General features: G+C 40.3%; 1 protein-coding gene across 1 annotated transcript in view; it reads right to left on the reverse strand.

Annotated features, from left to right (window-relative positions):
- The window catches only part of LOC147701189 (uncharacterized), a 170,759-nt gene that overhangs the window by 3,981 nt on the left and 140,586 nt on the right, over positions 1-26,192 (reverse strand). Inside the window, exons 8-9 of the mRNA XM_086929315.1 lie at positions 10,170-18,127; positions 4,210-4,342 (exon numbers count right to left, since the gene is read on the reverse strand). Coding sequence (XP_086785441.1) covers positions 4,210-4,342; positions 10,170-18,127 — 8,091 coding nt within the window. The remainder of the gene's footprint in view (positions 1-4,209; positions 4,343-10,169; positions 18,128-26,192) is intronic.

Raw genomic sequence — 26,192 nt, forward strand, 5'->3', positions numbered from 1 at the left:
CTGGGGTGAATGTATGACATTGTTCCGCATTCTGTCCATCAACTGTGGTTTTTGCAATATATGGAAGAGGCCTTTGGATTTGTAAGCAGAAGATTAGTCAAGATGATGGTAGACGATGAGTTAAAAAGAGCAGCCAACAGAAAGGAACTGTATGCATGAAATATTACATTTTGAAGGAGCAGGAATGTAAGACGAAAAGCAGATGATAAATTAAAAAACGTAGAAGCCTCTGAGATAGAAATAAAAAAACAATTTTTATACAACTGTTTGACCCAAAGTAGCCCTTTAGTTCTCCAAGAGGGCCAATAAATAGATCCATTACTTAGTTGTATCACAGAATTTTGCCAGATTGGAGAATCCCAAAAGTTTCCAAGTTTATAATATGACACAGAATGACTGAACTCAGCAATTTACCTGTATGGTGAGCAATCAGAGTACATATCTTCAGCGGCGTGCACGTGAACTTGATGATTTCAGAAAAAGAAAAAGGAAAAATAAACTATTGTTCTAAGTCAACCCATAATGGAATGAATAAAGAAGAGGAAGAAATCCAATGAGCAGATTGCTTTAAAATAATTGATTTGGGTAATTAGCAAAATCCAGACAATTCAAACTTCCCTCCACTTTGGGTCGCTTCAATTTAGATAGGGAGTAGGGACATACAAGATTTTGTTGTTATTCTAAAGAAAAGAGGATAAGATAAAGTACAGTTTCCTATAAGATGTAAGCGGGATATTTAACGAAATATTAGAAAATGTAAATAAAATAATAGGAACTAACATCATTTTGATTGTATCCAGCCTGCCCCACCAAGATAAGTGCAAAGGATGCCATCTAGAAGTTAAGGAAGTACATTTCTGAATGCACGTATCTAAGTTGATAGAAACTGAAGTAGCAAGAGACGGAATGAATTGAAAACCCCGCTATTTAATTTGATTACGTCTTCATATAAAGTTGAACGAAGAGAAGTCAGATTTAAAAGTAAGTTTATTTAAAGGTAAAATTTTGCATTTGTCAGTATTTAGTTTATAGCCAAAGACCAAATTATAAGATACAGCATCTTCTGAGAAGGCATGAAGAGAGGATTGAGGTTGAGACATAAATATTAAGATGTCATCTGAATATGAAGCTCGTTTAATATGTTGAGCATTGCAGGAAAACCCATTGATAGAAGGATTTTGTCTAATCATGAACAAGAAAGGCTCAAGTGCAAAATAAAGAGAAATGCAGTTAGGGGACAACCCTGCCTAACTCCCGTGCCCAAAGGAAAAAAAACAGAAATAAGATCATTAGCGCAAATGGCAGCTTGTCGGGATGAGTATAAGAGGGAGATCAAGGTAATAATTTTAGGGCCAAAACCAAACCAATGACGAACATGAAATAAAAAAGACCAGTTAACCCTGTCAAAGGACTTTTCAGCATCTAAAGCAATGTCTACCAAGGGTTCATGGAAGTCAGCAGCCTTTGATATAACATCAAAGATTAGACAAGTATAAAGTGGTAGGTATCGTCCTGAGACAAACCCTGATTGTTCCTTCCCAGGATTGTTATAATCTAAATTGACCAAAGAGATGGGTCCGTAATTTTTGCACTAACGTAAATCTTTACCATCTTTCGGGATAAGACAAATACGTTCTTCGAGAAAAGAACTAGAAGACATGGAGCAATCAGAAAAAGATTTGATTAAAGTAAGTAATTTGGGTAAAAGAATATGAGAGTAATGAATATAAAATTCTGTGGTAAAGCCATCGGGCCCAGGGGGATTATCTTTTTCAGGGAAAGCATAGCAAGTTGTAACTCCGAAAGCGATAGTTCCGTTTCCAAAGAAGAAAAATCTATATGTGATGGATGCAGTTTATGTGGCGCAAGAAGACAAGACTTTATCCTTCTGATTTGTATTTGCCCGGCTCTGATCCAGGAACGTCGGAGTTGGTTAAAAACCAAGTTTAAGGAATATGGAATACGCACCTGCCGGTCCGCGATCATACTAATTCTATGCTCAGTAGATCCGCAACTCATTTGCAGGGCATTCAAATTCATTGACAATTTCGAGAAAAAGCAAAGAACACTGGCAAAGTCTTGAATCTGGAACACGTTTATTTTCAAACTTGAAAGACACTTTCATTTTATAACTTTTTATCATTCACACAGCAGTGTAAATTCTCTGGGCCCGATTCACAGAAAGAACTTAAGACTAAATCCTAAACTTACTACTATTTGGTATTCACAGAATGCACTTACTACTTTCGGGATTCACAAAGTGAACTTACTACTTTCGGGATTCACAGAATGAACTTACTACTTTCGGTATTCACAGAATAGATTTAAGACTACTAACTTTACGTCCGAACTCGGGCCGTAAATTCCGGCCCGGAGGCGGAGTTTCTGGCCCGGAGGCGGAGTTTCTGGCTTGGGGCGGAGCTTACGGCCCGGGGGCGGAGCTTGCGGCTTGGAGGCGGAGCTTCCGGCTCGGAGGTGGGTATTTAGCCATGGCTGAAATCTCCACCTCTGGGCCGGAAGCTCTGCCTCCAAGCCGCAAGCTCCGCCTCTGGCCCGGAAGCTCCGCCTCCGGGCCGTAAGCTCCGCCCCCAAGCCGGAAACTCCGCCTGCGGGCCGGAATTTACGGCCCGAGTTCGGACGTAAAGTTAGTAGTCTTAAATCTATTCTGTGAATACCGAAAGTAGTAAGTTCACTTTGTGAATCCCGTAAGTAGTAAGTGCATTCTGTGAATACCAAATAGTAGTAAGTTTAGGATTTAGTCTTAAGTTCATTCTGTGAATCGGGCCTCTGTGTTTTAGTATATTGTCGTATTTATACTTTGTAATGGTTTTTACTAACTATACAATAAAGTATTATTATATTATATGAGAAAAATCTGATTTTTGCATAGAGGAAAGATAATAGAGAATGTCTTGATCTGAAGGTAAATATTCAGGTGTATATAAATTGGCATAAAAGGAGCAGAATTGGTTCAAAATGTCTGGGTGAAGAGAGTGCGTGTGACCAAAATCATCTGTAACAGATTCAATAAATAGCTTGTTCTGTTTAATTTTAAGGTAATTTGCTAGCAACTTGCTAGATATATTTTTGCCTCCATAATATTTGGCACCACATTTAAGAAGATAAGAGGAGGCAAGCTCAGGGGAAACTTCATTAAAAGATAATTTAGCTGCAATAAGGTGTTGTAAAGGCTCCAGTGTGCGAGATGTATAATAAATATGTTTAAGACTTTTGATTTTCTGAAGTAATGTTTTAGAAAGAGTATGGGAAGCTTTCCTTTTCTTGGAGACAACATTTATGATAAAAGTTTGGGCCAAAGCATTAAAAGCATCCCAAATTGTACAAAAGGGAATAGTACAGAAAGATTGAAATGCAAAAATTCATGGAAAAAGGAAGTGAAGGAGGATGCAAAATCAGTGTCCAACAAAAGAGAGTTATTGAGTCTCCATTGTTTAGGAGAGTTACGTGTAGGTAAAACATCAAGCTGAACTGAAACTTGGCTGTGATCGGAGATTAGAATAGTGCCAATCTCTGCACTATGTAAAGATTTAGTAAGATGATGAGAGAGAAAAATAAGACCTATCCTTGACTGGGTATGATTTACTGGAGAAAAATAAGTGTATTCCCTCAATGAAGGATTGCATAATCAGCAGGCATCCGTCAGGTGGCATTGACGGACAGCATGAACAAATGTTTTTTGTGTTTTATTGGGGACATAATGAGCTGGAGATTTAGTATCTACCATGGGATCAAGACAATCATTACAGTCCCCAGCCAGTATTAAATTGTCATCTGAATGCTGCAATAGTTTCAGCGCAACAGTAGACCAAAACTGGCAATCAGGAGCAGTAGGACCATACACATTAAAATAAATATTAGAAACATTGTTGATAGATAGTGCAAGTAATAACCATCTTCATTCAAAGAAACAACTGTCAAGAACATTGCAAAGAAGTCTAATAAGTACAATCAGACATATCCTTAAAAAAGTGAACATAAAATCAACACATAATTAATGGGAAAAAAGAAATGCAGTAAAGGCAAAAAACCAGAGAAATATAACCATAGGCAAAATACAGAATATGAAAAAAAGAAAGTAAGAACAAGTATATTAAATGAAATAGGGGAAAGAGGGAGAAAAAGGTTGAAGCATAAGAAGAGGAAGGAATGAAGAAAGAAGAATATGAAAATAATAATAATCATACATACATAAATGGTTGATGAAGACGGGGGAGGGGCATGGGAAGGGACAGAGTGGCAAGACCCCAGAGGAAGGAGAGGCATATGAAGGGCAGTCATATAAGTGACGGGAGACAGGAACGTGAAACAAGATGAAACACTCCTGTAGGAAAAAAAGGTTATAATTAGTAGGATACAGCAAGTAGTAACCAGGAACATCTTAAATGTTGCAACAGGAATCAAAATCATACATTAACAAAGGAAATACATCTATCTAATACAGCTGCATACATCATAGAAGATAACAATGACTAAGATGCTGAAAGAGGCAAAAAGAACAAAACAATGTAGTATCATTTGAACAAGGAAGAGGATGTGGTAACATCCATGGTCTCTGCTCTTTGACCAGCAAGACATTCCTTCAAGCAAGATGGATCCTCATAGGCAGTAGTTTTATTGTTGTAGGTGACCTTGAAGAGGCATGGATGAAATAGTCCAAATCGAGCTCCAAGAGCACGAAGCATTGGGTGCATTCTTAAGAACTCCGCTGTAGATTTGGCGTAATCTTGAGAGAGGAATAAGTCATGTCCAGACCAAGATACGTTTAAGTTGCTTGGCAGTGGTAATGACCTGCATTAGCTCTGTATACTCTAGAAAATACAGGATGACTCCCTGAGGTTTCCTAGATATGGTTGGAGTTTTAGTAAGATACCCAAGTCTATGAGCTTGTTGGAAGTTAAAAGAGGCACCTTCTGGAAGACCTAAAAGCTGTGGCAGGAAAGTTTTGAAAAAAGATGTAGGATTGGTACCCTCCATGCCCTCTGCAAACCATAAATACCAGGGTTGTTCCTTCGACTGCGATTTTCCAACTCTTCAACATGTCTACGCAGACTAGATACCTGCTCCTGAAGAAGAGTAACCTTAGGTGGAGTGTCCTTGAAATAACAGATTTGATGCTCCACAGTACAAATGTGCTCCATCAGTAGATTCCATCTTACTGAAAGATTCTGTACTCTAATATTTGTTTCTTTCATAAAGTGGCATAAAGCTCTTATTTCCTCTAAAGCAGGTCTGAAGAGAAACTAGCAGGAGACTTAGAGGGCTACGCCAAATCTTTTTTGAGCCTTTTAGGTGTAGCTTTGCTGGTAACAGGCTGAACAGCTGTGGCTGACATGACTGAGGAAGAGGATGCACCAGCGCTCATGTGAGGCGAAATACACTCCATTTTGAAAGCACTGCAAAGCAGATCTAGAAAACTTGCCTGAAGAAAGTAACATAAAACATTTTCTTCATTGTGACCTGTCCATGCACAAAAGCCTAATATGAAAGGCTGTGAAAGGTAATTATGAAGAGGAATAAAAAAAGAGAGAATCTGAGGCAGACCAATATGTAAGAAAGTCTCCTCAGAAAAGGCTTGCAAGGGCACAAAAGCACAATAAATTAAGGAACTTCAATCCCCAGCATGAACCAGCAATTGAAAAAAGAGCCAGCAACATGCAAACAGAATGGCATGACTAAATAATTCTTACCATGAAAAAAGAGACATAGGGAAGAGCATACAGGAAAATATGTGCTTCCATTTACATGATATTGCAAGCAGAAGAAATTACCAGCTTCAAATGTGCCTCTGCTTTAAGGGTTAATCCTCCCATCCAAGGCACAGTCATTAATCTTCGCAATTAGCTGAGAAAACAGTTACTGTCCATCACAATCTCCTCAGTGCGCCATAAATCTGAAGTAGCCGGTGACTGGAAGGCTCATTCTCAGAAAGGAGAATGAGCCAGCATAATCCATAACCAAGGTGAAAGTTTCAAAAACACTGGACTTTACATCAAAGTTCATGGAGAGCAGACATCTAATAATTATGCTGCCTTTCTGAGATCCATTTGTGGATGAGACAAAATTATATACAGCGCGATGATGCCAAATCCACCATTTTCTTATTTTGCCATGAAGGCAAGCGCACTAACCTAGCCTTCTGCCCTTTCGAATTGTGGTCCCCTTTGACATGGTGTCCAAGTTCCAGAATACAAGAGGAGTATTCATTCTGTCCTCACCTCTTTCATTTGCTAAGGTAACCAAGCCCTCAGCCCTTAATCTTGGAAACAATGTGACTTATCAGACATCAGAAAATTGAATACCTATCTCCTTGTTCACCCTTCTGCTTATGTCCATTTATACCTTATTGCTAGCCATGGATCTAAGACTGACATATTACAACCTTACAGCCACTTCAATCACTTAATTGAAGCTCTCAACATTACAATGTACTAATAATGCTTATGTGTCCCCACTAAAGGCTTTTACACCATTAGAGAAACATGTCTTTGACTCATAAAAAAGTCCTCTGCACTTTACTTCTCTGATCGCACTCGTAGACATCTCTGATATGGTGCTAGTCTACTCTCATTATATTATTTTCCTACTCCCTCCACACTGATCTAAGATGGCAGCTTGTGGTTTTAGAGCTTTACATTAACTATGAATTAAATCAATTGGAAAGTGGCCTATCAAATAAAAGGCTAAAATAACTGATATTCTTGCTAACCCATCAACAATAGACTATTACAGACTAGGCAATTGCAATATAAGCTACTTTATCCTCACATGAAAATATCCTACCAAACGTAAATGACTGCAAAATCAAGGAACCAGGCACAATTTTAAGACCAGACATCAGCTACTTTATAGGCACTGCAGTGCCCCTCATTAACCTGGGAACTGTTTTTAAAATACTGTATTACATTTTCAAAATCAACAATAAGTTTGTCCACTGCTCTGCACTACAATCCTACAAGTAACTGCTCTTAGATCATACATTCCAGTTCATACATCAATTAATTAATTAAGGATATTTGGCAAAAACATGCATTGTGGAATATGTGTTCAGCTCTGAGAAGACATAAAGGTATCCCTGACAACTCAGCCAACTTTGGCTACATAAACAAAGTACTTAAAAAAAGCTCACCTTTAAGGACTCACTATCTACTAATTGTCTTTGACCTAGTTCTCCTGTCCGTTTCCCCTTATAATCAACATGTTAATAGGAACAGGTCTTGCTGCAGTGTTTTTCTAGCATTTTGCAGATGTTCATAAATAATATGCATCCAAGATGCTTACACTATCATGAATGTTTATTCTGACAAATTTGGTAATCACAAAATAATACTGTATGCCTCCCAAAAAAGCCTGGCGATCTGTAGTAACCGTACATTTGCACCCTTGTATGTGTAAAAAATTTATACAAGCCACTATATGGATCAGTGGCTAAATATCGAGGGACACAATATCAAGTGTCCAGAATATCGAAGCAAAAATATTGAGGGACATAATATCGAATACCTATCTACAAACAGGTAAGTACCAAAATATTGAGTGCGAAATATCGTTATTAAAAATATAGGTAACTAAAATATCATATTTTTAAATATATTAAAACTAACATAAAAGTAAATAAATAGTCAACACAATTAAATAAAACATATCTAAAATAATGTAAACAAGCTTAAAATGTAAAAATAATAAATGCAATGTAAAAAAATATATATTTTCAACATATATATATTAATTTAATAATATTAAAGAATAATAATTATTTTTAATGATAACATATTTAAAACATTATAAAAAATATAATTACATATGTATTTAAATAAACATATTATATACATTTGAAAATTAAAAATTTACAATCATTAAAATAATATTAATATTTTGTAAGCAATTAATATTTTACACTACATTAATTGGAACAATAATACAAATGTTGCATAGCGTAGTAAATACAAATATTATTCACACTACAATAAGTGCGAAAGTATAGAATATGTTGGATAGCGGGTGGGTACAAATTACTATTCCCACTCTAGTAAGTGAAACAGTAGGGAAAGTGTTGGATAGCGGGAGGGTAAAATTTACTATTCCCACTCCAGTGAGTGGAACAGTAGGGAAAGTGTTGGAGAGCGGGAGGGTAAAATTTACTATTCCAGGTCCATTGAGTGTGACAGTAGGGAAAGTGGTGGATAGCGGGAGGGTAAAATTTACAATTCCCACTCCAATGAATGGAACAGTAGGGAAAGTGTTGGATAGCGGGAGAATACAAATTACTATTCCCACTCCAGTGAGAGTAACAGTGGGGAATGTGTTGGATAGCGGGAGGGTAAGAAGTACTATACCCACTCCAGTGAGTGGAACAGTAGGGAAAGTGTTGGATAGCGGGAGGGTAAAATTTACTATTCCCACTCCAGTGAGTGGAACAGTAGGGAAAGTGTTGGATAGCGGGAGGGTAAAATTTACTATTCCCGCTCCGTTGAGTGTGACAGTAGGGAAAGTGTTGGATAGCGGGAGGGTAAAATTTACAATTCCCACTCCAATGAATGGAACAGTAGGGAAAGTGTTGGATAGCAGGAGAATACAAATTACTATTCCCACTCCAGTGAGAGTAACAGTGGGGAATGTGTTGGATAGCGGGAGGGTAAAAAGTACTATACCCACTCCAGTGAGTGGAACAGTAGGGAAAGTGTTGGATAGCGGGAAGGTAACATTTACAATTCCCACTCCAATGAATGGAACAGTAGGGAAAGTGTTGGATAGCGGGAGAATACAAATTACTATTCCCACTCCAGCAAGTGGAACAGTAGGGAAAGTGTTGGATAGCAGGAGGGTAAAAAGTACTATACCCACTCCAGTGAAGTGGAACAATAGAGAAAGTGTTGGATAGTGGGAGGGTAAAAATTACTATTCACACTCCAATGAGTGGAACAGTAGGAAAAGTGTTGGATAGCTTGGAGGAATAATTTAGTAGACCTATTCCTACAATTTAATTTAAAAATAAAATAATTAATTATTTACATTTCATTTTCCTCCCACTATTTTCCACTGTAAATGTCATCTCCAATAGACTAAAATATTAATAAATTAGCATAATTAACTAACATTCAATTAATTAGCTAATCACAATTAACCAAAAAATAATAACAGTTATATCTAAATTAATTAACAGAATTAACAGTATAAAATAACTTTGAATAAATATTATATAACTATTATTAACAATTTGTTTTCAATTAATTGAATACACACCATACTCCCCTATCAACTATCAACACACTCGTCAATAAATGAGCATAATTAACTTATTAATACATTACTTATTAATAATTAACATTTAATTAATTACGAATTAATACACATATACATAATTTACATCATTATCAATAAATTAAAAACTTCTATTAATAACTTGTAAACATTTAATAATACATCAATTACATTAATTACCAATATGAATTATTTACCATACTTTATTAAATATTAAAACATTTTTTTTTAATTAAATTGAATTACTTTCTACCCTGGTCCCCTATAAACCCACAACCCGCTATAGAACTAATATACACAAAAATTAATTAACATAAATGTCATTATCTAAAAAAAATTGTAACATACATAAAAAAAATCTATACTTCTAACACATATGCTAACATATAATACAATATAATACAATTTTAAAAAATTCTACATAATGATATTCTGTATAATGATATTCTATATGATGACATTCGATATTCCTTACCTATTTTTCGATATTATTTCCAACTATATTATGTCTATTCTATATTCTGTCCTCTCGATATTTTTGATTAAATTTTATGTCCTTTCGATATTTTTTATTCTATATTATGGGTGTTTACTCCACTATATACATGCACACACCTCAAAGTTGCTTCAGTTAGTAGTAAATGGACATCCCATTGACATATACAATAAAACAAATTACCAGTTATACAACATATACTTTCTTTTAACAATCACAGAAGTATGGTTGCTTCTAAAACGTGTATTTGGTTAAAATAAAATATTTATTGGGAATTTCTTCTACTGATTGTGCATTAGAGCACTGTTCACCGGAGTGATGATACAGTATGAGAAAATTGAAAATAGGTCTGAACAAGTCTGTGCTCTGCAGAAGAAAGTTAACAACATTTTACCTTTGGTTCTCCCTCATGCTTTGGTTTGTATTCTGGTTCATCTGGTAGCTCATCACTGCCTCTTCCTCTTCTGGCTCTTCTTTTTGTTCTTCTTCTGGCTCTGCCTCATTTGGCACTCCTTCAATTAGCTCTCTTTTTTCTGGCTCTTCTTCAGGATTGTCTTCTTCTTCTGGCTCTCCTTCTTTTGACACTCTTTTGTCTGGCTCTCTTTCTGTCTCTTCTTCTGGATTGTCTTCTTCCTCTAGCTCTTCTACTTCTGGCTCCCCTTTTTCTGGCTCTCTTACTTCTTGCTGTCCTTCTGGCTCTTCTTCTGGCTCTGCATCATTTGGCTCTCCTTCTACTGGCCCTCTTTCTTCTGGCTCTTCTTCAGGATCTTCTTGTTCTTCTGGTTCTCTTTCTTCTGGCTCTCTTTCTTCTGAATCTGCTTCTGTCTCTTCTTCTGGTTCTTCCTCTAGCTCTGCTGTCTCTCTTTCTTCTGCATATCCTTCTGATTTGTCTTCTGGTTCTTCCCCTGGCTCTCTTTCTTCTGACTCTTCTTGTGGTTTGTCTTCTGGCTCTTTTTCTTCTGACTCTGCTTCTTTCTCTTCTTCTGGTTCTTCCTCTAGCTCTTCTTCTTCTGGCTCTCTTTCTTCTGAATATCCTTCTGACACTTCTTCTGGCTCTTCTCCTGGTTCTTCTCTTGGCACACTTTCTTCTGCCTCTTCTTGTGGTTCATCATCTGACTCTCCTTCTTGTGTCCCTCTTTCCTCTGGCTCTTCTTTTGGTCCTTCTTCTGGCGTTCTTACTTGTGGCTCGCCTTCTGGCTCTTCCTCTGACTCTTCTTCATTTGACTGCCCTTGTACTGGCTCTCTTTCTTCTGACTCTGCTTCTGTCTCTTCTGGTTCTTCCGCTGTCTCTTCTTCTTCTGGCTCTCTTTCTTCTGAATATCTTTCTGACTTTTCTTCTGGCTTTTCTCCTGGCTCTCTTTCTTCTGGCTCTTCATTTAGTTCTTCTCCTGGATCTCTTTCCTCTGGCTCTTCTTGTGGTTCATCTTCTGACTCTCCTTCTTTTGGCCCTCTTTTGTCTGAATATCCTTCTGACTCTGCTTCTGGCTCTTCCTCTAGCTGTTCTCCATCTAGCTCTCTTTCTTCTGAAAATGCTTCTGGCTCTTCTCCTGGCTCTCTTTCTTCTGGTTCATCTTCTGGCTCTCTTTCTTCTGACTCTGCTTCTGTCTCTTCTTCTGATTCTTCCTCTATCTCCTCTTCTTCTGGCTCTCTTTCTTCTGAATATCTCCCTGACTTTTCCTCTGGTTCTTCTGCTGGCTCTCTTTCTTCTGGCTCTTCATTTAGGTCTTCTCCCGGATCTCTTTCCTCTGGCTCTTCTTGTGGTTCATCCTCTGACTCTCCTTCTTTTGGCCCTCTTTCGTCTGAATATCCTTCTGACTCTGCTTTTGGCTCTTCCTCTAGCTCATTTCCATCTAACTCTCTTTCTTCTGAATATGCTTCTGGTTCTTCTCCTGGCTTTCTTTCTTCTGGTTCATCTTCTGGCTCTCTTTCTTCTGACTCTGCTTCTGTCTCTTCTTCTGTTTCTTCCTCTAGCTCTTCCTCATCTGGCTCTCTTTCATCTGAAAATCCTTCTGACACTTCTAATGGTCGTTCTCCTGGCTTACTTTCTTCTTGCGGTTCAATTTCTGACTCTCCTTCTCTGGGCCCTCTTTCCTCTGGCTCTTTTTCTGTCACTTCTTCTGCCTTTCTTACTTCTGGTTCTCCTTCTGGTTCTTCTTCTGACTCTGCTTCATTTGGCTCTCCTTCAACTGGCCCTCTTTCTTCTGGCTCTTCTTTGGGAAATTCTTCTGCCTCTTCCTCTCTCTCTTCTTCTTCTGGGTCCCTTTCTTCTGAATAGCCTTGTGCCTTTTCTTCTGGTTCTTCTCCTAGCTCTCTTTCTTGTGGCTCTTCTTCTGGTTCTTGTCCTAGCTCTCTTTCTTGTGGCTCTTCTTCTGGTTTTTCCTCTAGCTCTTCTGTCTCTCTTTCTTCTGCATATCCTTCTGATTTGTCTTCTGGTTCTTCCTCTGGCTCTCTTTCTTCTGACTCTTCTTGTGGTTTGTCTTCTGGCTCTTTTTCTTCTGACTCTGCTTCTGTCTCTTCTGGTTCTTCCTCTAGCTCTTTTTCTTCTGGCTCTCTTTCTTCTGAATATCCTTCTGACACTTCTTCTGGCTCTTCTTCTGGTTCCTCTCTTGGCACACTTTCTTTTGGCTCTTCTTGTGGTTTATCATCTGACGCTCCTTCTTGTGGCCTTCTTTCCTCTGGCTCTTCTTTTGGTCCTTCTTCTGGCATTCTTACTTCTGGCTCTTCCTCTGACTCTGCTTCATTTGACTGCCCTTGTACTGGCCCTCTTTCTTCTGGCTCTTCTCCAGGATATTTTTTTACTTCTGGCTCTCTTTCTTCTGGCTCTCTTTCTTCTGACTCTGCTTCTGTCTCTTCTGGTTCTTTCGCTGTCTCTTCTTCTTCTGGCTCTCTTTCTTCTGAATATCTTTCTGACTTTTCTTCTGGTTTTTCTCCTGGCTCTCTTTCTTCTGGCTCTTCATTTAGTTCTTCTCCTGGATCTCTTTCCTCTGGCTCTTCTTGTGGTTCATCTTCTGACTCTCCTTCTTTTGGCCCTCTTTTGTCTGAATATCCTTCTGACTCTGCTTCTGGCTCTTCCTCTAGATCTTCTCCATCTAGCTCTCTTTCTTCTGAAAATGCTTCTGGCTCTTCTTCTGCCTTTCTTACTTCTGGTTCTCCTTCTGGTTCTTCTTCTGACTCTGCTTCATTTGGCTCTCCTTCAACTGGCCCTCTTTTTTCTGGCTCTTGTTCGGGAAATTCTTCTGGATCTGAATAGCCATCTGCCTTTTCTTCTGGTTCTTCTCCTAGCTCCCTTTCTTGTGGCTCTTCTCCTAGCTCTCTTTCTTGTGGCTCTTCTACTGGTTCTTCTCCTAGCTCTCTTTCTTGTTGCTCTTCTTCTGGATCTTCCCCTGGCTCTCTTCCTTCTGGTTCATCTTCTGGCTCTCTTTCTTCTGACTCTGCTTCTGTCTCTTCTTCTGGTTCTTCCTCTAGCTCTTCTTCCTGTTGCTCTCTTTCTTCTGAATATCCTTCTGACATTTCCTCTAGCACTTCTTCTGGTTCTTCTCCTGGCTCACTTTCTTCTTTCTCTTCTTGTTGTTTGTCTTCTGACTCTCCTTCTTTTTGCCCTCTTTTCTCTGGCTCTTTTTCTGTCACTTCTTCTGGTCCTTCTTCTGGCTCTTCTTCTGACTTTCTTACTTCTGGCTCTCCTTCTGACTCTGCTTCATTTGGCTCTCCTTCTCCTGGCTCTCTTTCTTCTGGTTCTTCTTCTGGTTCGTTTTCTGACTCTCCTTCTTTTGGCCCTCTTTCGTCTAAATATCCTTCTGACTCTGCTTCTGGCTCTTCCTCTAGCCCTTCTTCTTCTGGCTCTCCTTCTTCTGAATATCCTTCTGACTCTGCTTCTGTATCTTCCTCTAGCTCTTCCTCTGGCTCTCTTTCTTCTGAATATCCTTCAGACTTTTCTTCTGGTTCTTCTCCTGGCTCTCTTTCTTCTGGCTCTTCTCGTGGTTTATCTTCTGGCTCTCTTTCCTCTGACTCTGCTTCTGTCTCTTCTTCTGGTTCTTCCTCTAGCTCTTCTTCTTGTGGCTCTCTTTCTTCTGAATATCCTTCGGACTCTGCATTCGTCTCTTCTTCTGGCTCTTCCTCTCGCTCTTCTTCTTCTGGCACTTTTTCTTCTAAATATCCTTCTGACTCTGCTTCTGTCTCTTCTTTTGTTTCTTCTTCTGGCTCTCTTTCTTCTGAATATCTTTCTGACTCTGCATCTGTATCGTCTTTTGGTTCATCTTCTAGCTCTTCTTCTTCTGGCTCTTTTTCTTGTGAATATCCTTCTGACTTTTCTTCTGGTTCTTCTCCTGGCTCACTTTCTTCTGGCTCTCTTTCTTCTGAATATCCTTCTGACACTTCGTCTTGCTCTGCTACTGGTTCATCTCCTGGCTCACTTTCTTCTGTCTCTTCTTGTGGTTCATCTTCTGACTCTCTCTTAGGCCCTCTTTCCTCTGGCTCTTCTTCTGTCACTTCTTCTGGACCTTCTCCTGGCTCTCCGTCTGGCTCTTCTTCTGACTCTGCTTCATTTGTCTCTCCTTCTACTGGCCCTCTTTCTTCTGGCTCTTCTTCAGGATCTCCTTTTTCTTCTGGCTCTCTTTCTTCTGGCTCTCTTTCTTCTGAGTCTGCTTCTGGCTCTTCTTCTGGTTCTTCCCCTAGCTCTTCTTCATCTGACTCGATTTCTTCTGAATATCCTTCTGACTCTGCTTCTGTCTCTTCTTCTGGTTCTTCATCTATCTCTTCTTCTTCTGGCTCTCTTTCTTCTGAATATCCTTCTGACTTTTCTCCGGGTTCTTCTCCTGGCTCTCTTTCTTTTGGCTCTTCTTCTGGTTCTTCTCCTGGCTCTCCTTCTTCTGGCCCTTTTTGTGGTTCTTCTTCTGGCTCTCTTTCTTCTGAATATCTTTCTGACTCTGCATCTGTATCGTCTTTTGGTTCATCTTCTAGCTCTTCTTCTTCTGGCTCTTTTTCTTGTGAATATCCTTCTGATTTTTCTTCTGGTTCTTCTCCTGGCTCACTTTCTTCTGGCTCTCTTTCTTCTGAATATCCTTCTGACACTTCGTCTGGCTCTTCTACTGGTTCTTCTCCTGGCTCACTTCCTTCTGTCTCTTCTTGTGGTTCATCTTCTGACTCTCTCTTAGGCCCTCCTTCCTCTGGCTCTTCTTCTGTCACTTCTTCTGGTCCTTCTCCTGGCTCTCCGTCTGGCTCTTCTTCTGACTCTGCTTCATTTGTCTCTCCTTCTACTGGCCCTCTTTCTTCTGGCTCTTCTTCAGGATATCCTTTTTCTCCTGGCTCTCTTTCTTCTGGCTCTTTTTCTTCTGAGTCTGCTCCTGGCTCTTCTTCTGGTTCCTCTCCTAGCTCTCTTTCTTGTTGCTCTTCTTCTGGATCTTCCCCTGGCTCTCTTCCTTCTGGTTCATCTTCTGGCTCTCTTTCTTCTGACTCTGCTTCTGTCTCTTCTTCTGGTTCTTCCTCTAGCTCTTCTTCTTGTGGCTCTCTTTCTCCTGAATATCCTTCTGACATTTCCTCTAGCACTTCTTCTGGTTCTTCTCCTGGCTCACTTTCTTCTTTCTCTTCTTGTTGTTTGTCTTCTGACTCTCCTTCTTTTTGCCCTCTTTTCTCTGGCTCCTTTTCTGTCACTTCTTCTGGTCCTTCTTCTGGCTCTTCTTCTGACTTTCTTACTTCTGGCTCTCCTTCTGACTCTGCTTCATTTGGCTCTCCTTCTCCTGGCTCTCTTTCTTCTGGTTCTTCTTCTGGTTCGTTTTCTGACTCTCCTTCTTTTGGCCCTCTTTCGTCTAAATATCCTTCTGACTCTGCTTCTGGCTCTTCCTCTAGCCCTTCTTCTTCTGGCTCTCCTTCTTCTGAATATCCTTCTGACTCTGCTTCTGTATCTTCTTCTAGCTCTTCTTCTGGCTCTCTTTCTTCTGAATATCCTTCAGACTTTTCTTCTGGTTCTTCTCCTGGCTCTCTTTCTTCTGGCTCTTCTCGTGGTTTATCTTCTGGCTCTCTTTCCTGTGACTCTGCTTCTGTCTCTTCTTCTGGTTCTTCCTCTAGCTCTTCTTCTTGTGGCTCTCTTTCTTCTGAATATCCTTCGGACTCTGCATTCGTCCCTTCTTCTGGCTCTTCCTCTCGCTCTTCTTCTTCTGGCACTTTTTCTTCTAAATATCCTTCTGACTCTGCTTCTGTCTCTTCTTCTGTTTCTTCTTCTGGCTCTCTTTCTTCTGAATATCTTTCTGACTCTGCATCTGTATCGTCTTTTGGTTCATCTTCTAGCTCTTCTTCTTCTGGCTCTTTTTCTTGTGAATATCCTTCTGACTTTTCTTCTGGGTCTTCTCCTGGCTCACTTTCTTCTGGCTCTCTTTCTTCTGAATATCCTTCTGACACTTCGTCTGGCTCTGCTACTGGTTCATCTCCTGGCTCACTTTCTTCTGTCTCTTCTTGTGGTTCATCTTCTGACTCTCTCTTAGGCCCTCTTTCCTCTGGCTCTTCTTCTGTCACTTCTTCTGGTCCTTCTCCTGGCTCTCCGTCTGGCTCTTCTTCTGACTCTGCTTCATTTGTCTCTCCTTCTACTGGCCCTCTTTCTTCTGGCTCTTCTTCAGGATATCCTTTTTCTTCTGGCTCTCTTTCATCTGAGTCTGCTTCTGGCTCTTTTTCTGGTTCTTCCCCTAGCTCTTCTTCATCTGACTCGATTTCTTCTGAATATCCTTCTGACTCTGCTTCTGTCTCTTCTTCTGGTTCTTCATCTATCTCTTCTTCTTCTGGCTCTCTTTCTTCTGAATATCCTTCTGACTTTTCTCCTGGCTCTCTTTCTTTTGGCTCTTCTTCTGGTTCTTCTCCTGGCTCTCTTTCTTCTGGCCCTTTTTGTGGTTCTTCTTCTGGCTCTCTTTCTTCTGAATATCTTTCTGACTCTGCATCTGTATCGTCTTTTGGTTCATCTTCTAGCTCTTCTTCTTCTGGCTCTTTATCTTGTGAATATCCTTCTGACTTTTTTTCTGGTTCTTCTCCTGGCTCACTTTCTTCTGGCTCTCTTTCTTCTGAATATCCTTCTGACACTTCGTCTGGTTCTTCTACTGGTTCTTCTCCTGGCTCACTTCCTTCTGTCTCTTCTTGTGGTTCATCTTCTGACTCTCTCTTAGGCCCTCCTTCCTCTGGCTCTTCTTCTGTCACTTCTTCTGGTCCTTCTCCTGGCTCTCCGTCTGGCTCTTCTTCTGACTCTGCTTCATTTGTCTCTCCTTCTACTGGCCCTCTTTCTTCTGGCTCTTCTTCAGGATCTCCTGTTTCTTCTGGCTCCCTTTCTCCTGAGTCTGCTTCTGGCTCTTCTTCTGGTTCTTCCCCTAGCTCTTCTTCATCTGACTCGATTTCTTCTGAATATCTTTCTGACTCTGCTTCTGTCTCTTCTTCTGGTTCTTCATCTATCTCTTCTTCTGGCTCTCTTTCTTCTGAATATCCTTCTGACTTTTCTCCTGGTTCTTCTCCTGGCTCTCTTTCTTTTGGCTCTTCTTCTGGTTCTTCTTCATGCCCTTTTAGTGGTTCATCTTCTGGCTCTCCTTCTTTTGACCTTCTTTCGTCTGGCTCTTTTTCTGTCTCTTCTTCTGGTTCTTCTTCTAGCTCTTCTTCTTCTTGCTCTTCCTCTGGCTTTCTTAGTTCTGGCTCTCCTTCTGGCACTTCTTCTGGCTCTTCTTCTGACTCTGCTTCATTTGGCTTTCCATCTACTGGCTCTCTTTCTTCAATATCTTTTTCAGGATCTTCTATTTGTTCAAGCTCTCCTTCACCTAGCTCACTTTCTTCTGACTCTGCTTCTGTCTCGTCTTCTGGTTCTTCCTCTAGCTCCTCTTCTTCTGGCTCTCTCTCTTTTGAATAACCTTGTGACTCTGCTTTTGTCTCTTCATCTGATTTTTCCTGTAGCTCTTCTTCTTCTGGCTCAATTTCTTCTGAATATCCGACTGACTCTTCTTCTGACTCTTTTTCTGGCTCTTCCTCTAGCTCTTCTTCTTCTGGCTCTCTTTCTTCTGAATATTCTTTTGACTTTTCTTCTTGCTCTTCTTCTGTTTCTTCTTCTGTCTCTCCTTCTGGCTCTTCTTCTGACTCTGCTTCATTTGGCTCTCCTTCTACTGGCCCTCTTTCTATTGGTTCTTTTTCAGGATCTTGTTTTTCGTCTGGCTTTCTCTCTTCTGGCACGTTTTCTGGTTCTTCTTCTGGCTCTCTTCCGTCTGGGTCTCCTTCTGACTCTACCTTAGAATCTGCCTGTTGTTCTTCAGACTCTTGCTCGTGTTCCTCAGCCTCTGACTTTGGCTCTGCTTTTCTAGTCTGTAAATCTGATGCATAGTTCTGTACCACTTGTGAATCCTGAAACAAAAATCAAATTATCTCATGATTAAACAAGAAAAATATATTTTTTATAAGCATGTGACATATGGTAACCATTTGACATTTTATCATTTTATATGATGCTCCTTATTACACAATATATTAACTTTCAGCACCATTATCTGTGTAAAGACTGAATACAAGATGTTTCCTACTAAACTGACAGGCAACATTACATATAGATTTTCAACTGGGCTAACACCGGGCAAACTAATTTAGCACCATAATTGCCAGTGAATGTGATAACCCCAGTTAATGTGGCTCTAATTCTGAAATGTAAGTAAAAGTCTGGTCTAAAACCAGTTAACTTTGTTCTCTATAGAATAAGCAAGAAACATAGCATGAAATAATGTTGCTGCAAATTTAGTGCAAAATTATTGGTCATCAAAACATGTTTAGGTTGCTACCAAAAATGGTGCAAATTAGATTTGGTCAATCTTTGTCCACACTCCCATTCTCGCTATCACAATTGATTTTGTGGCTTTACCAAATATATATGTTTAGCTTGACAATACTTGAAAATTATATGCTAAGCAGCCATCCAGGAGCGGCTCCTCCTTAGGAGCGGATGAGTGTTGCTTCACTTAAATTCCCCCTCAAAGCCCCAAATTGAAAAGAAAATGGTCCTGAACAGAGCTTCAGGACAGGGGCAGGGCCGCTGCTGAGTGACAGCAGCAGGGAGGAGGGTGAGGGTGGGCTGGCTATGCACTTTTCAAAGTGTGCATGTCCCTTTAGCCAGCCCTCTTGCTGCAGCCGGCCAGACATGCGCAATTTGAAACCTCTAACACAGCTGTCTTGAGATAGCTGGGTTAGTGCAGGCCTTCAGGGCGATGTGAAGCGCCGAGCGAGACCGCTCCTAATAATCCTAGTGCTGCTTTCACATCACAAGAGCATCCAGCATCCAGTTCCTGAAGGCAAAAAAAGCTCCGGAGCCGAGGATGGTGTGAGGTAAGTCTTTTCAATGTAATTTTGCAAGAGCGCCCCCCCCCCAGTAGATGCTAGCCGCCACTCCACCCATCCCTCATTTCTTCACAAAAATATGAAGGCTGATTTTGGTATCAATAACAGGATCATTTAGACTCTAGACACAGGTCAGCAGAGGCTCATTCCTTTGCTACCCTGGTAGTAGACTATTTACCATAGAGAGTCCAAGGAGTCCAATGATCTCTATGCTTCCAGTGGTTCTGTTGGTGGGGTGGCTCAACTGAAGGCACTGGACTTTGCTGAGCAAGTGTTATGTTTGTTGTGCCTGTATAGCAAAATCTTTTTGTCTTCAAGAAACAAACTCCCAACTTGCAAATTTGTTTTTTGAAAACAAAAAAGATAATGTCCCTAACAAACAGGTATTTTTGTGCCTGTGCGTGGGGATCACTATGTGTGTTCCCTATACGGGACCACTTTTTCATGCATAGGGCAGTAGGGCAGTTGACTTCAAATCTGGGAACCCGGGTTCGAGTCTCTGCAAGGACACGCAACATCCTGTGATTTTGGGCAAATCACTTAATCTCCCCGTGCCTAACAAAAAAATGAATGTCTCCTCATATAACACAACTGGTGCTCGAGTAAAGCGCTCTGATACCGATACCTGCGGGTCAAGTTCACCCTATATACAACTCCATTAAAAACAAACAAATAAATAAGAAAAAGAAAAAGATAAAAATAGTGGTCCCAGCTAGAAAAAAGGTTCGACAGTCGCCCTGGGGCTGGTCGACAATTACTGTGACCTGACAGCTCTTTTGCAGATCAGCTCTGTCTGGTCAAAAGTTTATGATGGCAAAGCCAGCTAAGGGCCTCTTGGTGTAAACCCATTGCTTCCACAACTCTAACAGAGCAGGACAACCACAGGTTTAGAAGGGCAGAAACACCACTGATTCACAGTGGTCTTCCTACTCCACCAAACTCCAACTGATTCTCCTAATAGCTCTTTAGGGCACCACTGTGACCTAGGCGTGAGGACTCAGCTTTTCACCCTTCTACATGTATTTAGGAAGATAGTGCTCACTGGTTGCTCGCACAGGACAACATTTGCAATATGTTTTGCGCCTTTTGAAAGCATTGTGCTTCACTAAAGGGTTGACGGCACAGCACATAAGGCGAGCCAGACTTTAGGATCATCACAGGTAGAGGGACACCAGCCTATCTTCTCTCCTGACTCCTTATACATTTTCAACTGCTACTACACAGTAATCATCCCATATAGCACTCATAACGTTTTACCTATCTTCTAGTCTCACCTTCTTTGCAACCTTCTCTCTAAGATACTGCTCTCTTATTCAAAAATCACTCCCCATTCCTACTTTCTTTCACAAATGCCTTCTTTTGCAATTCTCAGATACTTCATGCTTTCTCCTCTAATGAACACCTTAAGCTCCCTTATGCAGGCGCACGAAGTAACATTTTTGGAGGGGGAACAAAATCCCCCATAGCCTGAGGCTGAGGGAGGCTAAAAGTTTTTGTGGAGACCCAATTCCTTCTCCACTTCTTCCTCTGCTCACATTTTCAAAAACTGCAAGGCATCAAGAAGGCTTCTAATTAGTATATTACCACAATATTGCATGTTACCTATCCTGCTACAATATATGATAGCCAGAATAGAAACTACAAAAATGGCATGAGGGTAAGTATAAATCGGTAAGTATAAATGTCCGATACCTTGACAATATGATTATCTTCACAGTATCTCCACATATATTTGACGATATGTTTATCTTCAAGACTGGCACATTTGGAGTTACAATGGTAAATTTATAATCACCTACAAATACTTACCATCACAACACAATACAAATATTCAATATTCTGGCTACAACATTTTTGTAGCACAATTTTTGTGTGCTCCATATTCTGACACTATGATATTTTTCTAGTACACTATTTTTGAACTTTATAGTCTGATATACAACCCTTTTATTGTGACCTGGGGATGTTTTCAACTCTGTGATACTGGTGCATCAGGACATTATCCTTCAAACTCTTAACTGCACATCAGCACATTTTATTTACTCTGTAAAATTAGTTTAGAAGTGTAATTGTCAGATTCCATAGTGTCTAAAAATTGTGTTATTTTTATTGATTTCTAAACTCTATTATACATTGAGATATGGAAAGCATATGTGTATAGAACCTTTGGATCTAAATATCGACTTAACACCTGGCTCACTAGCAATTTAATTGATAAGAAGTAATTCCTTTAAAAAAAACTAGAAAGTTGATTTAGGAAAAATTATGCACCCCTTGACAATATTATCTACAAAATGCAGATAGGTATATACAATCACATGATTGGAAAAGCAAAGCAATCACTCAATCAATCAACCATTTATAAAGCATGGCAAATCACATGTGAGGATCTTGAGGCAATGTAGAAGTTGGTTGCTGAGCGATGGTTTGCTCATTCGAACATCCAGGTATTGAGTTCTCTCCTGAACTGCTGGAGTGACTCCTGAGGTGCCGTGGGTTCCATGACTTGACCTCTAAGTGTGAGAAGAAGAGTCCTCCGCTTTTGCTTTGGTGGATCTGTGGGTAACTGAGAGGGAGAGGGAATCAGAATGTAGCTTTCTGGTCGGTTGGTGGAGGGTCAGGCGTTTGTTGATGTATGCTGGTCCTTCATTGTGCAAGGCCTTGTAAGCGTGGGTCTGCATTCTAAACTGGCATCTCTTTTGGATCAGGAGCCTGTGAAGTTTCTAGAGGTGGGGTGTGATGTGGGTGCTTCTGGGGAGGTAGAGGTCTCCAGCCTTTTAGACTATAGACCATAAGATCTTCTAGCTCACCTGGTGAAGCAAATCTATATTCAACAAATTACGTCAAGCAACCTGGTTTAAGACAGCTGACTTTATGTGCCACCCAACCTTTAACAAGGCTGACATAGAACCCCCCCAAACCCTGGCAGACCCTCTGCCCACATACTTTGTAGACAAAATTAAAGATGAATTTAAAAACAAACACCTTACAAAACTGAAAAGCACACACTCAGGCCGATAACAGCAAGTCTCTCTAACTTTACCTCTCTTTCAAGAGAAGAACATGTCCTAATGAAGTCTAACAAACCATAAGGCTCCCCTCTTGACTGCTATCTGGCTGCAGTCCTTAAGCCCTTACGTACCGCTGTCTGCCCTATGCTCACTAATACCATAAATTCCTCACTTAATGAAGGCGCTGTCACATAAGACCTCAAAAAAGCAGTTTTTGCCCAGTTGTGAAGGAACTCCAATCTTGACCCAAAGTACCCACAACAATAGGCCAATCTCTCTCTCCCTGTTTGTTGCCAAGCTCCTGGAAAAAGTGGTAACCAAGCAAAATCAGGCATTAACAGAAGATAACCAACTGCTCTTCCCTACTTACACAGTAATTAGACCAGACCTTTCCACATAGACAGTAATACCTTTAGCAGGCAATGATCTAACAATGATCACAGATGTGGACGGGACAGGAGTAAATATACTCCAAGACCCAGTGCTTTGTTTGCAATAGAATCAGTGCTGGTTCCCAAAGCTCTGCTCAGAAACAAGCAGCTGGTTATTTTGAATACTGGCGTACCTAATACCAAGACTGTGTAGTCTTGAATCAGCCTCATGGCTTTTCCATCTACTATCTGACCCTCCCTGCACCTATCTCTCACTCATGCAGATTCCTGCTTTCTGCCTTGGTGCCTGTTTTTCTGTCTTTCTCTTCTTCCTTTTTTCCTCTTTGTGTGTTTTCCCTTTTTTTGTTTGCGTTTAATGTATAGAAAGGAAAAATAAGTGCCGGTCCCCAAAAATAAGTGCCAGTGGCCCCCACCACCAACAACCCTATTAAATTAGGTATTGCCTAGACCTGTCCCTGGCTTCTCTTACACTATAGACCATAAGATCTTCTAACTCATCTGGTAAAGCTCCATGTCACTGGCAAGGCACTGAAGTGGTTAGATTCCTTGAAGAGGGAGCAATTCCACTTTATTAAAATTGACAATTCTCCTACTCTCTCATACAGATGCTATGAGCTGTACATCAGGGTTCCTCATTGTTACCCTTGCTCGTTAAACTGTGTGTGCAACCTCACTCATAGGTCCTAACCAATTTAAAAGTAAGATCCTACTTATACTTATATGCAGATGATGCACAACTGCTAATCAACCTGCAAAAGGGCCCACATCATGTGAATTTTAGTAGTAGAATGCTTGGATGGAAAGCAATTTCCTTAAATGTAACCCTTCCAAGTCAGAAACCCTTCCCATTTTTAACAGAATCAACAAATGTGAAAACTCACTCTGGCCCCCATCCTTCAGCGATAGGTCACAACAAGTTACTTCAGTCCATGAATTGTATTATGCTTGAGTCTAACCCAAACACTAACACTCAAATAACCAAAGTTACACAAGTTTGGTACTATCAGATGAGGCTCCTCATCAGGGCCATGCCCTTTCTAGCCTTTTCATATGAAGTAACTTTGGCCAAAACTTTCAAACAATCAAGATTAGATTATGAAAATTCAATCTGTATTGGCCTTCCCAAGACATGTACTGCTTGAATGCGAAAAATACAAAGGTTATTGATAAGAGTATCTTTTTATTTAAAACAACAAACACAAGACCTATCACCAACCAACCACACACCTATGATCCGCCTCCCTCTTCCTCGCAGACACCTCCCGGATTGCTGAAGTAACAGCGGAGATCGCTCCTTCACACACCTGGCAGCCAAAGCTTGGAACGACCGTCCACTGCACCTCAGGACCGCCCATCGCTCCAGCCGTTCAGGAAAGAATCAAGACCTGGCTGTTCGAATGAACAGATCACCACATAACAGCTAGCAACTGCAGCGCCTTCAGACTGTCTCGGGTGATTTGCCGCGCACTACAGATCCTTGATTGATCGCTAATATTTGCCTTTAACTTCATTCCCGGAGATCAGTTTCATTAGTTCCAAATATACATGACAATGTAAAGAACACATACCTTCTTATAATCTGTATTCATCAATTTTATATTTATACATTAATATATATATATATATATAACTTTTTATAAATGCATTGATTATGATTTAAATGTAGACTTAATTATTGTGTAAATCAACGCTTTCTGTGTTCACATGATTCAACTATGAATATACGCAGGTATAGTTGTATTCTTATGAGTGGCGGTTGCACTATAAACTACGACCATTTGCATTTATATGTAGGCTATTAGACATTACATCAGTACATGGAGAGTCATTGCAAGATGCTAATTAGACCCCCACCACTGTTACAGACTTACAAGGGGGAAAACAAAGCAGATTTCCAGAACTAGGCAATGTTGCCTGTGACTCTCCTTCCGAAGATGTCTGAAGAAAACCCCTCAACAGGCTTGTAGACATGTTTCAATGCAGTGATGACTTCCAGAAGATGCTTATTTATGAAGAAGGAAGATCATGAAAAACCGGTGGACTTTTTGTTGAGTCACCGGGACACTCACGAGTAGCCGTGCGCATAATAAATTCATATAACATAACATAACAGGTGTTGAAGGCTCGCTGTGACCTATTAGGGCAGTGCTATTTGAAGCAACACAGCCCTGTCCTAAGTAATTGTGACAATCAGTCAGTGCCTGAAGATCTGGTCAGTGTGTGGGCCTGTTTTTATGGTCTGCTGCACCGGTTTTCACTTTTTCCCTGATGGGAAAACCAATATTGCCTGCAGCAATATAAGCATGTCTTTACAAGTTCAAAGCCGCCCAGATTTGCAAATATGGGCACTTATTAGACTTCTCATTCTAGGCGCTATTAAATGTCAGCGTGCCTTAGCTATGTTTGTCTGTTCCTTATTTCCGCTTGTGTGATTTTCCCGCTCTTGCTCTCTCAGTAAATGTCTGAAAGAGAAAAATAAGTGCAGGCACCCAAAAATGAGTGGCCACCGGCAATCACCGGCTCAAATTAAGCACTGTCAGGGCTTTAAGTGGGATGAAAAAACGGGGTGGGGAGGGTCTCTCAAAGGGGTGTGGCCAATGTAATTAAGGGCGGACCTTAAAAACACATAAGCTAAAAATCTGTGCTTAGCATAGTGTGCCGCCCGATTTGTATTTTAATGTTTCTGTCATTGCATCCAACAAGTAATATCATACCTACAAGAAGTCAGAACTATTGTTAGTTGCATATGAAAATTAAGAAGCAACTATGGCTTGCATATAATATTGAAAAAGCTTCCACTTAAAGCCCCGGTGACACAACGACAATGTTGCTGCTCCTAAGTTTCAAAAAGAGAAGGGAAATCCACAGAGAACATGACTCTCTTTAAAGGATTTCCCTTCCCCTACAACGCTCACCTGGCATGACCTCATGCTGTAACTTATCCACTGGTGAGAAGTGAGCAGTGTTAGCACGTGCACATCGATATGCCTACTTACTGCTTACTGTCACCGCAGTCAGGAAAAAAAACGGACCGCCTGTGCCAGGGCACAAAACAGAACCCGAGAGAGACCCCTTTCGAGGCCTCCTTTAAAAAACTACCGGTGCTCAGCACAGGTGAGACCCGGCCCACTTAAAGCCCTACCAAAGCCCTATTTGCAATTCGGTAAGGTATTACTGAATCGCAAATTGGGTTTGAGAGTCACTATTAGGAAGGGGCATAACAAGGGCGTCCCTCACTAATAATGAGTTTCAGGTGCATGTACAAATGTTTTACACCCAGAATGCAGTCACAAAACATTTATATTTTAATCGACTGTGAAGCAAACTAGAAGGGGGTCCCTTAGTGAATGTGGACGATAACATTTTTTAACAGTAGGCAATAGTCCCACAGACCACCGCCTACTCTTGAAAACTTAAAAGAAAACTTTGCATTTTTCTTTTTTAAATGCATCCCATTTTCCGCGAAGGAAAACGGGTTGCATTTCAAAATCAAACAAGCATTGAAAATGCAATAGGTCTCGCCCTCGTTTAAGTTAAAACAATTCTGTTTGTAATTAGTTGTCTTTTTAGCTTTGCTTTTATTAGTGTTTTTCAAACTTTCATGTACGTAACATCCATATGTATGCATATATGTATATGTATCTGTATGCATGCATTTATATTTGTATTTATATAGATATG

This window comes from Lissotriton vulgaris, chromosome 7, assembly GCF_964263255.1.
Source record: "Lissotriton vulgaris chromosome 7, aLisVul1.2, whole genome shotgun sequence".
Lineage (NCBI taxonomy): Eukaryota > Metazoa > Chordata > Amphibia > Caudata > Salamandridae > Lissotriton > Lissotriton vulgaris.